The sequence below is a fragment of the Oryx dammah genome, unplaced genomic scaffold, assembly GCF_014754425.2.
Source record: "Oryx dammah isolate SB20612 unplaced genomic scaffold, SCBI_Odam_1.1 HiC_scaffold_4, whole genome shotgun sequence".
NCBI classification, from domain to species: Eukaryota; Metazoa; Chordata; class Mammalia; order Artiodactyla; family Bovidae; genus Oryx; species Oryx dammah.
The window spans coordinates 3103926-3118293 of record NW_024070188.1 but is presented as its reverse complement, the minus strand read 5'-3'; the positions used below and the strand labels follow the sequence as shown (position 1 = coordinate 3118293).

Here is a 14368-nt window from a genome sequence, read left to right as displayed (position 1 = left end):
CAGCCGTGGGTTCTGCACTCACCCTTGTGGTTGCTCTCACACTTGTCCCATGACTTAGCAAGGCCTTTGTTAAACTTTGCTCAGATTACACTCTGAGTGAGCCAGCTGTTCCCTGTTAGGACCTCCACTGAGGAAGAGGCCAAACGAACTAATCAAAGCTTTCACCCCCTGACCTTTCTAGCCTTTTCTCCACAAACCGTGACCCTACCACGGTCACCATGACACTTCCCCACCGCGTCCAGCCCACACCCTGCTCATCCTGGGCTCTGACTGCAGCCTTCCTCTGTGTCTGGAGAACCTGCCTTCTCCTCTCCACACATGCAAATCCTGCTCTCCTTTCAAGCCCCCTGGAGAGTCCCACCTCTCCATGACCCTGCAACAGAGGACCTCGCCCTTACTTCTGGTGTGCTGTCAGCATGAGCTGTTGTTTGGATCAAACAGTCCATCATGGCTACGTTGTACAAACTCAGACACCATCCTTTGAGACCTGATAGCTTACAGTAAGAAGTCACTCAGTACGCTTCAATAGCTATCACTACTGCTGCTGCTGCTGCTGCTAAGTCACTTCAGTCGTGTCCGATTCTGTGCGACCCCGTAGACAGCAGCCCACCAGGCTCCCCCGTCCCTGGGATTCTCCAGGCAAGGACACTGGAGTGGGTTGCCATTTCCTTCTCCAATGCATGAAAGTGAAAAGGGAAAGTGAAGTCGCTCAGTCGTGTCCGACCCTCAGCGACCCCATGGACCGCAGCCTACCAGGCTCCTCCATCCATGGGATTTTCCAGGCAGGTGCACTACTCCTTTCTAAATAAACCTTGCTAGAATGGGCCAACATTATATGCAGACAGCCCCATAACCATGACCTTGGATTTGCCCTTGGATATCATCCACACTGACAGTCCCTGGCACTGCAAGCCTACCCACAGGTCCCCAGCAGGTCACCATGGTGGGCAATGATTATGTCCAGAACAGGGCTTTAATACACCTGCATTATCCAAAAACCTATCTCTCATTATCGTAACCACAAGAGTTACTTTATCAGATAAACTTAATGACTCTCTGAGTTTGCAGGTTTGAGGGTCTGAGATTTTAGCAAGATTGTTTCAGTCATAGTTCATGTGACTAGCTGTCTTTGATGTCAAGGACACGGTTGGAGCATAGTAGGACTATAAAGTATCAAGCCCCCTAAACCTTTGTCTACCATGGAAATGCTCCCCAGGTCTACAAAAAGCCAAGGTGCTTAAGAAAAACCCTGGAGTCAAAAATAATTTTTTTGGAAGTTGTTTGAATTTTTCTTCAATGAAAATATATTACAAGATTACTTTTGTGATTAAAAGAATAGGTAAACCTAGTTTTAAAGTATACTTTCTCTCTAATTTTCAGATCTAAATACAAGAAAATGTGTTAAATGTGTTTCCTCTGTTGTCACCAAGCTCCTTTTCACCGCCTGTTTTTTATTTTCTATTGTGCTAATAGAAAAGATGAAGTAGTCACAACAGAGGCCTTAGGAGAGCTTGGTCAAACCCCTGTGTCTTCAACAGGTAAGCTTAGATGTCCTCATTTCATCTGCTTCTGAACCTTAATTCACATCATCCTGAAAGCATGTTATTTGAAAAGCAATCCTTAATTGAAGTTGATACAGTTTATAATGCTCTGCTTCAAAACTGACTGTATTTCTAACTTTATAATTTAAACTCATAGCATGAATCTTAGAAAATATAGGAAAGAATAAATGGAAAACCAAATCACCCATTATCCTACCACTTGGAGGCAATCATTACCAATATTTTCCAACAAACAAATTCAAGATAAGATATCTTTGTGTCCTTAATATAGTCACAAAAAGAAAAATTAACCAGATCTCATTTGGCAAAAATCACTTAACTAACATATCTAGGGGAGCACCAAGCTTGGGTCCTGGAAAGGAGTAATGAGGAATTTAAGCGGGATCAAGAGTATGAGTTATATTTTGCCCAAGAACATATTTATGTGATCTTGAAAGAAAATGAGTTCTGATATCTGTAATTTCCAGAGTGACAGGAAAAGCATGTGACATCGTGACCTTGTTCTACTTTAAACTCTTCCAGTCTCATTGTTGTTCTTTTTAAAATTTCCAGACGTTGCCAGTGTCTCACCCAGGCCCTTGCCTCTCCCTACCGATGACACACTGCTCAACGAAATCCTCAACTACACCCTCCCGGACACCAAAGTGCCTACAAGAGTAAGAAGTTCTCAGACTCAATCTAGCTCTTCACATGTCTGTTTGGTTTTATTAGTAAAACAGGGATGGGCTGGCCATTCTCTGTCATTAGTGCTACCCCTTTCTAATTATTAAAGCTTACTAGAATGGGCCAACATTATATGCAGACAGCCCTTTAAACATGACCTTGACTAACAGGACTTTCACTTAGCGTTACAGTGAATAAATGATGGGTGAATGAATGAATGCACCTCTCAGCTCATCAACAAAGTCCTTTCCCCACCAAAGTGTAATCCCACCCTGACAGCAAGGACAGAGGCTTTTTTCTCAGTCATGTCCAGCTCAAATAGTCCAGAAAAATATCCAAATGACTGAAATCCTGCATGTCAAGCTGGGGAAAAATAAAAGCAGTGTTTTCTGGCAAAAAGCAATGCTGGTTACCACCCTGTTCGAGCGAAAAGGCATTCAGGATGAGAGGATTGTTAGGGAATTGAATGTTGGTTATCACTAAAGGGGGACTTTTTAATTGACTACCTGATTTGGGCTTCTCAAATGGCTCCGTGGTTAAAGAATTCATCTGCAAGGCAAGAGATGCAGGAGACACAGGTTCAGTTCCTGGGTCAGGGAGGTCCCCTGGAGGAGAGCATGGCAGCCCGCTCCAGTATTCTTGCCTGGAGAATCCCATGGACAGAGGAGCCTGGCGGGCTACAGTCCATGGGGTCGCAAAGTGTCAGACACGACAGAGGTGACTGAGCACGCATGCACAGTCGATTTACATTGTTGCACTGGTTTCAGGTGTACAACATAGTGGTTCAATATTTTTATACACTCCATTTAAAGTTATTACAAAATAATGGCTATATTCCCTGTGCTGTATGATAAGTCCTTGTTACTTATTTATTTGATACATAGCTGTTCGCATCTCCTAATCCAAAGGAGGAGGAGGAGGGCACGGCAGCCCACTCCAGTATTCTTGCCTGGAGAATCCCATGGACAGAGAAGCTTGGTAAACTACAGTCCACAGGGTCACAATCAGTCAGACATGACTGAGCAGCTAAACAACAACAATCAAAAGGAGAATATTTTCAACCCCTCCAAAGGCTTTGGGCCCAGACAGTGCAGAAGCAGGCAAATATCACTCGCTTCGTTCCAGTGGTGGAGTTGCAGAAGTACCAGGCAGGCAGCAGACCCAGAAGAAGGCAGTAATATAAGGCCCTTGTGCCTACATGCTCAGTCGTGTCCAACTCTTTGTGACCCCATGGACTGTAGCCCACCAGGCTCTTCTGTCCATGGGATTTTCCAGACAAGAATACTGGAGTGGGTCGCCATTTCCTACTCCAGGGGATCTTCCCAACCCAAGGATCAAACACGCATCTCTGGAGTCTCCAGCATTTTCAGGCAGATTCTTTACCCCTGGGCCCTCTGGGAAGCCTCAGTAATGTAAGGTGGTTGCTGTTCAGTCACTCACTTGTGTCCAACTCTTCGTGGTCTTCAGGCTTCTCTGTCCCTCGCTATCTCCTGGAGTTTGCTCAAACCCATGTCCATTGAGTCAGCGATGCCAACCAACCGTCTCGCCATCTGCCACCTCCTTCTCCTCCTGTCTTCAATCCTTCCCAGGATCAGGGTCTTTTCCAATGAGTTAGCTCTTCACATCAGCTGGCCAAAGTATTGGAGCTTCAGCTTCAGCATCAGTCTTTCTGATGAATATTCAGGACTGATTTCCTTTAGGATTGACTGGTTGGATTTCCTTGCAGCCCAAGGGACTCTCAAGAGTTTTCTCCAACACCACAGTTCATAAGCATCAGTTCTTCTACAGCCTTCTTTATGGTCCAACTCTCACATCCATACATGACTACTTGAAAAACCGTAGCTTTGACTATACGGAATTTTTTTGGAAAAGTGATATCTCTACTTTTTAATATGTTCTCTAGGTTGGTCATAGCTTTCTTCCAAGGTGCAAGTATCTTTTAATTTCATGGCTGCAGTCACCATCTGTAGTGATTTTGGAGGCCAAGAAAATAAAGTCTCTCACTGTTTCCATTTTTCCTCCATCTGTTTGCCATGAAGTGATGGGACTGGATGCCATGATCTTCATTTTTTGAAAGTTTTAAGCCAACTTTTTCAGTCTCCTCTTTCACCTTCATCAAAAGGTTCTTTAGTTTCTCCTCATTTTCTGCCATTAGAGTGGTATTATCTGCATATCTAAGGTTATTGATATTTCTCCCAGCAATCTTGATTCCAGCTTGAGCTTCATCCAGCCTGGCATTTTGCGTGATGTACTCTGCATATGGGCTTTCCCAATAGCTCAACTGGTAAAGAATCTGCCTGCAATGCAGGAAACCCCAGTTTGATCCCTGGGTTGGGAAGGTCCCCTGAAAAGGGGAAAGGCTAGCCACCCCAGTATTCTGGCCTGGAGAATTCCATGGACTGTATAGACCATGGGGTCACAAACAGTCAGCCATGACTGAGCGACTTTCACTTTCACTCTGCATATAAGTTAAATAAGCAGGATGACATTAGTAATCTAAGGAAAGGGCCCCAAAGCAGAACTTGGATTTTATCCTATGTTGCCGCTGTGATAGGTCTACCATTCTCTGTGGTCTGTGAGGCTTCTCAGGCCCTTTCTTTTTCTTCTGACCCTCCCTCCAAAGCACAGGTCAAAGCCAGGAGGTGAGGACAGGAAGTTCAGTCTCATCAGTTCCACACGGAAACTCAGAGATGAGAACCCTGCAGGCCATTCTCTCGAGGTTTTAGGCTGGATGACTGTAGACCTGATGGAACTATTGCCATGAACAACAAATTTCAATGCTCTGTTTTTCTCAGAAATACTGGTTTACCAACAGTGAAATCTGCCATTGGAAAAAAATTAATGAGATTAAGCATATTCACTACAAAATTTCTGACAACTCCAGTTTGCCATCTCTTTTCTCACATTACCGGTGTTCCATCTCCTCCAGAATCTGATATAGGTCCCTCCTTCTGCAGTAAATATGCTCCGAAGGTTTTATTTCACATTCATCACATCCTCCTCTTAACATCCTTTTTCCCACCTACATCTAGTTCTTTCATTCAGCAAACATTGGGCTGTACATAAAGATACTAAGATGAGCAAGACTTAGTCCCTGCCTTCAAGGAGTTTATAGTACACATAAGGACAAAAAATAAGTACTGTGACTGAAGATGAAATCAATAAGCCAACACAGGTTACTGAGGATGTGACCTGCCTCGTCATATATATTCCCTAAGAGTTTTGTACAGAAATGGTCTCATGTTTTTTGCTGTGGGGGACTCAGTGAAGTGTGAGAATCTCACTGGATTGAAGGGAATTATTTGTGGGATGACAAGATTACCATTAAACAAAACCTCTATATAATATATCAAAGGTACCAAATGAGCGATTCAGATGTTATTCACCAGTACAAAGTCCAGAGAAGGCAAAGATTTCCACCCTAGATGATAGAGGAGATATTATTTTAAAAGAACCAAAGGATATAAAAAGTAAACAAGTGTGTGTGTGTGTGTGTTTGTAAATGCTTCCACAAGAGCATACAGTCATAAAATGACAATGTTCTTAAAGACTCTACATAATTAACTCATTAGAGCTCTGATACTTTGTCTCTCAGTGAAATTCAGAGGCCAATTCTAGTTAATAGGACTTACTCTAAAAGCACTTAATGCTTCATAGCCCGCTTCTTGAGACAATAGCAATGCATACATATTATATGATGTAACCATTTGCTGATGTTTTACAGTAATAGAATCACTTCTCTTTTTTCTAACTCTAACACAGGAAAGAAAAATAGAATTCACTGATGCTGCTGAGGATGCACTGGAGCAGAAAGTAGAGCTAAGCATCTCTCTGGCAAACCAGAAGTTCAAGTCAGAGCTGGATAACTCCCAGTCCCCGTATTACCAGGAGGTCGCAGCCAAGTCTCAGCTTCAGGTGAGCAAATCCACCCCACACAACCAGAGCCCAAGGTATAACTTAGATCTGGGAGCCACCTGCACATAAATCCCCTCGAGTCTTCTTCTGGTGATCAAGCATTCTTTTTACTCTTATTTATTTATTTTACTTTTTGACTGCTTTCACCCATTTCTGCTCCCCTCCACCCATCTCTGCCTCTGACAGTCACCAGTCTGTTTTTTGTATCTATGAGCCTGGTTTGGGATTTTGTTTTGTTTTGTTTTAGGTTCCACATATGCATGGATTCATTCAGTATTTGTCTTTCTCTAATTTATTTCACTTAGCATAATGCCTTCAAGATCCATCCACGTTGTTGGAAATGTCAAGGTTTCATTTTTTCATAGCTGAATAATATTCCATTGTGTGTGATATATTCCATCTTCTTTATCCATTTACACATTGGTGGCACTCAGGCTATATCCATATCTTGGTTATCATAAATAATACTACAATGAATATGAAGGTGAATATATCTTTTCAAATTAGTCTCTTCATTTTCTTCAGATAAACCCCAGAATTGGAATGAAGTGGAAGTTTTAGATCATATGATAGTTCAATTTTTTTTTTTTTTTTTTGATGAATCTCCATACTGCTTCCACAGTGCCTACACCACATTCCTACCAACAGGGCACAAAGCTTCCCTTTTCTCCACATCCTCTCCAACACTTGTTATTTTTAAAAGGCGTTTTCCATGGGTGATAAGTGGAAGAAGTGATACGGTCCCCATTAAGATGCTATCCCAAGATGTCTCTTCTATCTCTGACCATCATCATAGCTGCCTGTTTCTGATTAAATCAAAAGCTCTTCAAACGTCAGTGCTAAACTTGGCATCTATGTGCCATGATAAGACTCCTGCCTTCCTTTCTAGCCTCCTCTTAACACCAGTTCCTCACCATCCCTGTCTTCAGACTCCACAAAAATGAAACTGCTTTCAAATCTTTTATCACCATTAGTCTTTACACGCACTGCCTCCTGTCTCTGGACTGCCCGTCCCTGAGTTGCACTGTACAGACTTCATCATGAAGCGTTTTCCCTACCCATCCCAGGCTCAGGGCCTCTTCTCTGGGCTAACACCCAGGGCTCCCTGTCGGCACAGCACTGATCACCCTATCTTGAGATTGCTTGCTTACACATCTGTGGGTTTCGTGGTCTCCACTCCTCTCCACTTCCCAGACCCCCTCACCAGCACCAGGGCATAAGCTTCCCCTTGAGGTCAGGAACTGCTTCTTTCATCTCTGCCGCTTACCTCCTAATACAGAGCTTTGCAGGCAGTTAACTACTCAGTAATTGTCTGCAGAAATGCAACTGAAAATAGAAGCATCTGTGAGATTAGGTAACCATGAATTACATTTCTGAACAGCCTGGGTGCCCAAGCATCTTATTCAGCATAGTCAGGGAACCACCAGTACCCGCTTCTCATACTCGGAGAATTCAATGTTCCCCTCCTCTCAGCTGGAGAGGAGATAAATAACGAAATACATTCTTAGCCTCCGATCTCTTCCTGCATCAGCATTCAGTCAACAAAATGGTAAAGAATCCTTTCTACAGACTTAAAAGAGAAAGCATCAGTGTGTTTATGGACCAGAGAAGGGCTGAGGCATGGATTAGTAGATATCATGAATTAAAGAACAGTCTGTGAACTTTGCCGTTTGCTCTTTGAAATATTCTTTTCAGCAAATCCTCAGGAGAGTCAGAATATTTTAAAATTGGATAATTGGCCATTGACTGTCTTCACTGACCTGTTGTTAATTCTCTAAGCACCTAAAGCCACCTGATGTAGAATAATGCAGATAAATTATAGTTTTTTCAAATCTTAGTTTTAATTTTTGTTTCTGCCCACAAGGTAGTCATGAGAATTTGGGGATCTTCCCTGACCTTGGATCCCTCATTTAGAAACTAAAGATGACCTTGAAGTCCCTTTCCAAGTCTAAAATGCTCTGTATCAAAATAGTAGCACTGTTCTTAGTATTATATATATATATATAAATGCATTTCATTTTTCATATGATTCTATACTTAAAGTAAAATCATTTCTCTTTTTGACAAGTGAGGATACTGAGGTACAGGAGGATTAATTAATTCACCCAACTGACAGAATCAAGTTTCAGACCCAGACAGCCTGACTCCAGAACCCCTGCTCTTAACCATTACGCTATACTGTCTATTTTTCCCAAATAACTAAGGGTAGGAAAGGATTTTTGCATCATCAGCAAATACATATGCCTCTTCTAGCCTCTGAAAAATTTGTCCGCCAAAGAAGAGTATGTCTTGCCGAGTCTTGTCCCAAAGACCATCGCACCAGTCCTCTGGTTCCACTTCCACAGTCAGGGGACCACTTCTGCTCAGCGCTTCTGTTTCCCTTCCAGGCGCCCCAGCAGTTCGACCTCCCAGCAGCTACCCTGAGAGAACCAGCCAGCCCCACCACAGCCCAGCACTCGAATTAGCGCAGCCATCCAGGCCTAATCAGGAATTAATGGCCAGTCCCCTGCAGTAATTTAATTTCCACAATAAACTTAATGACCAGTTTAATACAAATGTCAGAAGGATTGCTTAGTTGTTGTCTGCAGGCTTTCTCTCGTGCAAACATTCGGGAGAACTCCACACGGCTGCCTTTTTACAGCCCCGTTAACACACATCCCAGCAGAATCAGGAAGGCCCCTGTGCATTTCATATTATTAATAAGGTTAACTGGGCACTTAATTAGCAATTTAGTGGTTAGCGCTCCATGATCAGAAGGTCCCTAGAAGATAATTTAGCAGAATTAACTGAAGGCCTTTGTCATCGTCTCCCTGGATGCCTTCTGCACCCTCCTAAGCAACGTTGATTCTTAATCCATTACAGCCAGGTTCACAAAGAGGACACAGACACGAGCAAGCAATCCAGTCCCCCAGAGCCAGGGCCGCGGGGCTGCTCTCCCCACGAGGCTGCCTGCTGTCCACAGTGCAGCCGGGGCTTCTCCAGAACGGATCCTATATGTGATACATTGTTTCCAGATGTGTAACAGCATCCCTGGTATCCCGAACCAGAAAGAGGGATGAGTCAGGGTCCGAGCCTTCGGCTACAGAATCTGTAGCTCACACTTTAAGCTTCCCTGGACTGTAGCCCACCAGGCTCCTCCGTCCATGGGATTTCCCAGGCAAGCATACTGGAGTGGGTTGCCATTCCCTTCTCCAGGGGATCTTCCCAACCCAGGGGTCGAACCCGAGTCTCCTGAGTTGCAGCCAGATTCTTTACCATCTGAGCCACGAGGCTGTCACTGGACTGGCATGACAATTGCTTTGTGGCCCCAAAGCCATTTGTTGTAGGGCTTTTGTCACTGAGCTTTCCCACCTGCCCCCAAATGAAGACGGGCTCTTCAAAACCTTGCTCACCTCTGTCAAGCTCATGGTGAGGCACATGAGTAGAGGCACGGAAACTTACTCCCCAGTCCCTCTGCCCTCGACCTCTATGGGGACCGTCATCCTGTCCTTCCTACCCCCATGGTGGTGGTTTTGTCACCAAGTCATGTCCGACTCTTGTGACCCCATGGACTGTATCCCGCCAGGCTCCTCTGTCCATGGGATTCTCCAGGCAAGAACACTGGAGTGGGTTGCTATTTCCTGCTCCATCCTCCCCCCATAAGTCTGTCTAAAACAACTGACTGAAGGCTTGCCCTGCCCTCCCCAGACTCTGTGCTACGTGGGCACTGAGGAAATAACTGGAAATTGGGCTTTTAAGGTGCTAGGAATCCAGTAGGAGGGGCAGAGATTAAGTAAATAAATAATATAGCATCCCCGACTCTCTTCCCAGGAGGCGCTAGTAGTAAAGAAGCCACCTGCCAAAGCAGGTAGACAGACGTATGAGACGCAGGCTTGACCCCCAGGTCGGAAAATCCCCTGGAGGAGGGCAAGGCAACCCACTCCAGTATTCTTGCCTGGAGAATCCCATGGACAGAGGAGCCTGGAGGGCTATGGTCCATGGTGTTGCAAAGAGTCGGACACAACTGAAATGATTTAGCACACACACACACAGCAACCTTACGCTATATGTATTGTTATCCTATGCCAGCTAAGAAGACAGAGATTCAGAGAGATTAAGCAATAAACTCAAGAACTTGCAGCTAGAAAGTAGCAGAACCAAGGTTTAAACTCAGGTGTACACAGCTATCTCCTCCTCACCCCAAAGCTGAGCTACCTTCATCACTGCAGTTATTACACACTCGGGGTGGGGGGGAGGGACTATTTATAACACTGGTACAATAAAATAGAATTTAGATGGTAACTCAGTCTCCTGGAAAAAAGAAAATCCATGATGCACTCCAAAGCCCAGTGTAAGTGACTTGGGGTTTTCTGTGCATGACTGCTCTAGTCCTTGATGTAGATGGCATAGCATCAGCAGTAATTTTAGATACTGTGACAATGCAGGCATGAGGATGAGTTTAGAGAATGAAAAGATGCACTCAACTCTATTAAGCAAAATTTGCTGAGTCCCTACTATAAGGGTGGTAGACTGGGAGGGAGGGGGAGAGATAAAGCAGAATAAATTTGACTTAAGCCCGGAGTCCAAGAAGCATAGTCGCAGTGAGGGAGGCAGCATGCCCCTCATGAACTATCTTGTGGGATATATAGCAATAAGTTCTAGAACAGTAGGGAGAAGATAAAATGGAGCCTGACTTTGGGGAATTACAAATGTTTTTCAGTAGAGAAGATGTTTGAGCTGCCTTTGAATTACTGGGGGCAGGGAGGACAGTCAATGAGCAGAAGATAGATGTTGCCTCTTAGGCCAAAGGGAAGAACAGTCACAGAAGTCGGGAAGAAGGACAGGTTGTATTTAGGGAGACACGGGGGTTAGTTTAGTGTGACTTGAGGACAGGATATTTGTCAAGGGAGTAAGGATGGCAGGAAGAGCAATGGAAAGGTACTCGGGGGGTGGACAGGGTAAATTGTGGAGGGTCGTAAATGCCATTCTTACACCCAAAACTCTTCCTTTCCCCTACACATCATCCAGAAAAACCATTTCAGCAGACAGGGAGGGTGTGCCTGCCATGGGAATAAGGAGAACTTGGTGGCATCGAAAGGCGTGGGGGATTTGGACCAGCATGTGTCGGTGGCTGGATGGGAGGAGCGTAGAGGGAAGGTGTGTAGAGACTGCTGGGCTCTCTGGATGGAAGCTGATGAGTATCTGTGACCCTGACTGATACAGGGCGCCTGGGGGAGGCAGGCAGATCGGGAAGGATGAGGCTGATTCTGGTCCAGCCTTATTTAGTTAGTGGCAAAGTTGGGATCTGCAAGTGAAGGACTCGAAACTGTTTCTTAGGTGATCATAGAAGCCGTGGGAGCAAATCAGATCTCCCTTGAGAGGTAGAGGGGAGTGGGCACAGGGGATGGCAGACGGGGCAGGTCCTGCTCACCTCTCCAGACTTCCTTTGGCCCTCTTCTCCCTCCCATGCCTCGCTACAAACTGTTATTACTTCCTCGTGGCCTCTGTTGCCTCCCTGCTTTCCCACTAGTGAGCTGCCCAGGGCACATCTCCATGGTGATGCGTCCCAAGAGCCTAACACAGAGCCCAGGGTGAACTTCCTGCCTAAATGGAAACACGAGTGCAACACGAGGCTGAGGATGCAGACCTGCAGAATCCTTGCAGTTAAAGCAGCGGGTGAAGCCAGAAATATTAATCGGATGGAGCAAAGGCGACTGGGAAAGTGGCCAGAGGAATGGGAAAGGAACCTGAGAAAAGCAGGGACTCAGTGGAGAAGGGGTGGAGAATGCTGCTGAGTTTGGCGAGGACCATCTCATGGCCCCCCACTCCAGTACTCTTGCCTGGAAAATCCCATGGACGGAGGAGCCTGGTGGGCTGCAGTCCATGGGGTCGCTAAGAGTCGGACACGACTGAGCGACTGCATTTTCACTTTCCACTTTCATGCATTACAGAAGGAAGTGGCAACCCACTCCAGTGTTCTTGCCTGGAGTATCCCAGGGACGGGGAAGCCTGGTGTGCTGCCGTCTATGGGGTCACACAGAGTCGGACACGACTGAAGCGACTTAGCAGCAGCAGCATCCCTCCTGGGGGAACCCAGAGACAGAAGGCTGCCGTGGGTCAGGGAGTCATTGAGTCCTGCAATCGTAAAACATTTTGATCATATGCCTCATTAGCAAGGTCAGATCAAGAAAATGTAAAGTCCATGTAAATCTAAGAGCGAATCTAATAAGATTCGAAGCTGCTGCTATCATTTTTCTACTCATTCTTTATTCTTTCAATTGAAGTATAGTTGCTATACAATATTATTTGTTACAGGTGTACAGTATAGTGATTCACAATTTTTAAAGGTCCCATTCCATTTATCATTATTATAAAACATTGGCTATATTCCCTGCTTTGTACAGTGTATCCTTGTAACTTATGTTATAGACGGTATTTTATACGTAACCCCATCCTCCTCTCTTGCCCCTCCTCCTTTATTCTCCCCACTGGTAATCTCTAGTCTGCTGTCTCTAAGCTGTCTGTGTCTTTTTTTGTTATATTCACTAATCTACTATAGGCTTCTACCATTTTATTTAGGTACAGCAGCCGGTCTGACTTTAATAATCCTTTAAGCATCACAGAATCTTCCAAATCATGTGATACAATGGACTTGAGTTGCGGCTAACCCCAGGAGATGGTGACAGACGGGGAGGCCTGGCCTGATGCAATTCATGGGGTCACAGAGGGTCAGACATAACTTGGTGACTGAACAACACCGACAATAATGTGTGTGTTAGTTGCTCAGTCACGTCTGACTCTGCAGCTTCATAACTGCAGCCCACCAGGCTCCTCTGTCCATGGAACTCTCCAGGCAAGCATATTGGAGTGGGTTGCCGTTTCCTTCTCCCACACTGTGGGTAGATTCTTTACCATCTGAGCCACCAGGGCAGACCAAGTGAATGTGAAAGTAATTCAGTCACCCCAACTCTTTGCAACCCATGGACTCCAGTCCCTGGAGTTCTCCAGGCCAGAATACTGGAGTGGATAGCCATTCCCTTCTCCAGGGCATTTTCCCAACCCAGGGATCAAACCCAGGTCTCCTGCATTGCAGGCAGATTCTGTACCAGCTGAGGGAAGCCCTGTGTGTTAGTTGCTCGGAAAATATGATCATTACTCAGTGTGTGGGATTCCCTCATAACTCAAGTCAGTAACGAGTCTGCATGCAATGCAGGAGACCTGGGTTTGATTTCTGGGTGGGAAAAATCCTCTGGAGGAGGAAATAGCAACCCACTCCAATATTGTTGCCTGGAGAATCCTATGGACAGAGAAGCCTGGCGGGCTATGGGGTTGGAAGAGTTGAACACAACTTAGAGACTAAACCACCATCCAGTGCATATAACTAAAAGCACTGTAGCCTTCTTCCAAATAATGCTAACTTAAATTATTTCATGTTTTATATAAGATGAGTAAAGCAGCTCAGAACTACCCAATTATTAGCTTTTCAATGAATAGCAAAGCACTTTCCTCTGGGTTTCAGAAATAACTGAGAACAAAGAGTTTGGCCTCAATCGTTACTTTAATTTTCATTTTTTCCACTAACTCATCAAAAGTGTTTAGGCTTTTTCAGTTAGGTAAGATCTGACCCAGTAGAACCAAAAAGGGTTTCATAAATGTTTTTCTCTCTGCAGATGCAAAAGATATTTAAGAAACTTCCAGGATTCAAAGAGATCCATGTGTCAGGATTTAGGTAAGAGAATTGGACTCTTCTCAATTTTTAAATTTACTATCTCTTTATCCTCTTTGAAAAGTGATGTCATGAGGATTTTAAGGTCCCTTATGCCCCAGTTGTTTAACTCTGCCAAATCCTGAAATCTAAATACATTTCAGATAAAGGACTTGTCTAATTAGAACATGACTCTAGGTGATTTTTAAAGCATAACACAGGAGCTGCTCCTTCCTCCCTCTGGAGTCAAAAACATGGCTTTCTGCGAAGAGCTTGTCCTCTGTCCTTGGCAATGTCACTACAGAACCTTTTAGGAAAATCCCTCAGCAAAGACAGACCCAAAAAGGTAGCAGTTAGTTACCTTGCTGTCTGATTGACTGTTTTCCTATCCAGTGCTAAATACCATCATTGTTTAAGCAAATCAGTCTGACCCTGGGGAGACCAGGGAAACTAATAGAGTGGTACCCAAGGAGTAAGAGAATTGGGTGGACAGGGGTACGGAGGCAAGTGCCTTTTTATCATTCTGATGTCTGACCACACTTTC

At 44.7% G+C, this 14368-nt stretch overlaps 1 protein-coding gene across 1 annotated transcript in view; it reads left to right on the top strand.

The window, feature by feature from the left end:
* IMPG1 (interphotoreceptor matrix proteoglycan 1) overlaps positions 1 to 14368 on the top strand; it is a 157943-nt gene that overhangs the window by 44927 nt on the left and 98648 nt on the right. The window contains exons 5-9 of the mRNA XM_040239327.1: positions 1474 to 1525; positions 2115 to 2218; positions 4849 to 4867; positions 5988 to 6140; positions 13790 to 13848. Coding sequence (XP_040095261.1) covers positions 1474 to 1525; positions 2115 to 2218; positions 4849 to 4867; positions 5988 to 6140; positions 13790 to 13848 — 387 coding nt within the window. The remainder of the gene's footprint in view (positions 1 to 1473; positions 1526 to 2114; positions 2219 to 4848; positions 4868 to 5987; positions 6141 to 13789; positions 13849 to 14368) is intronic.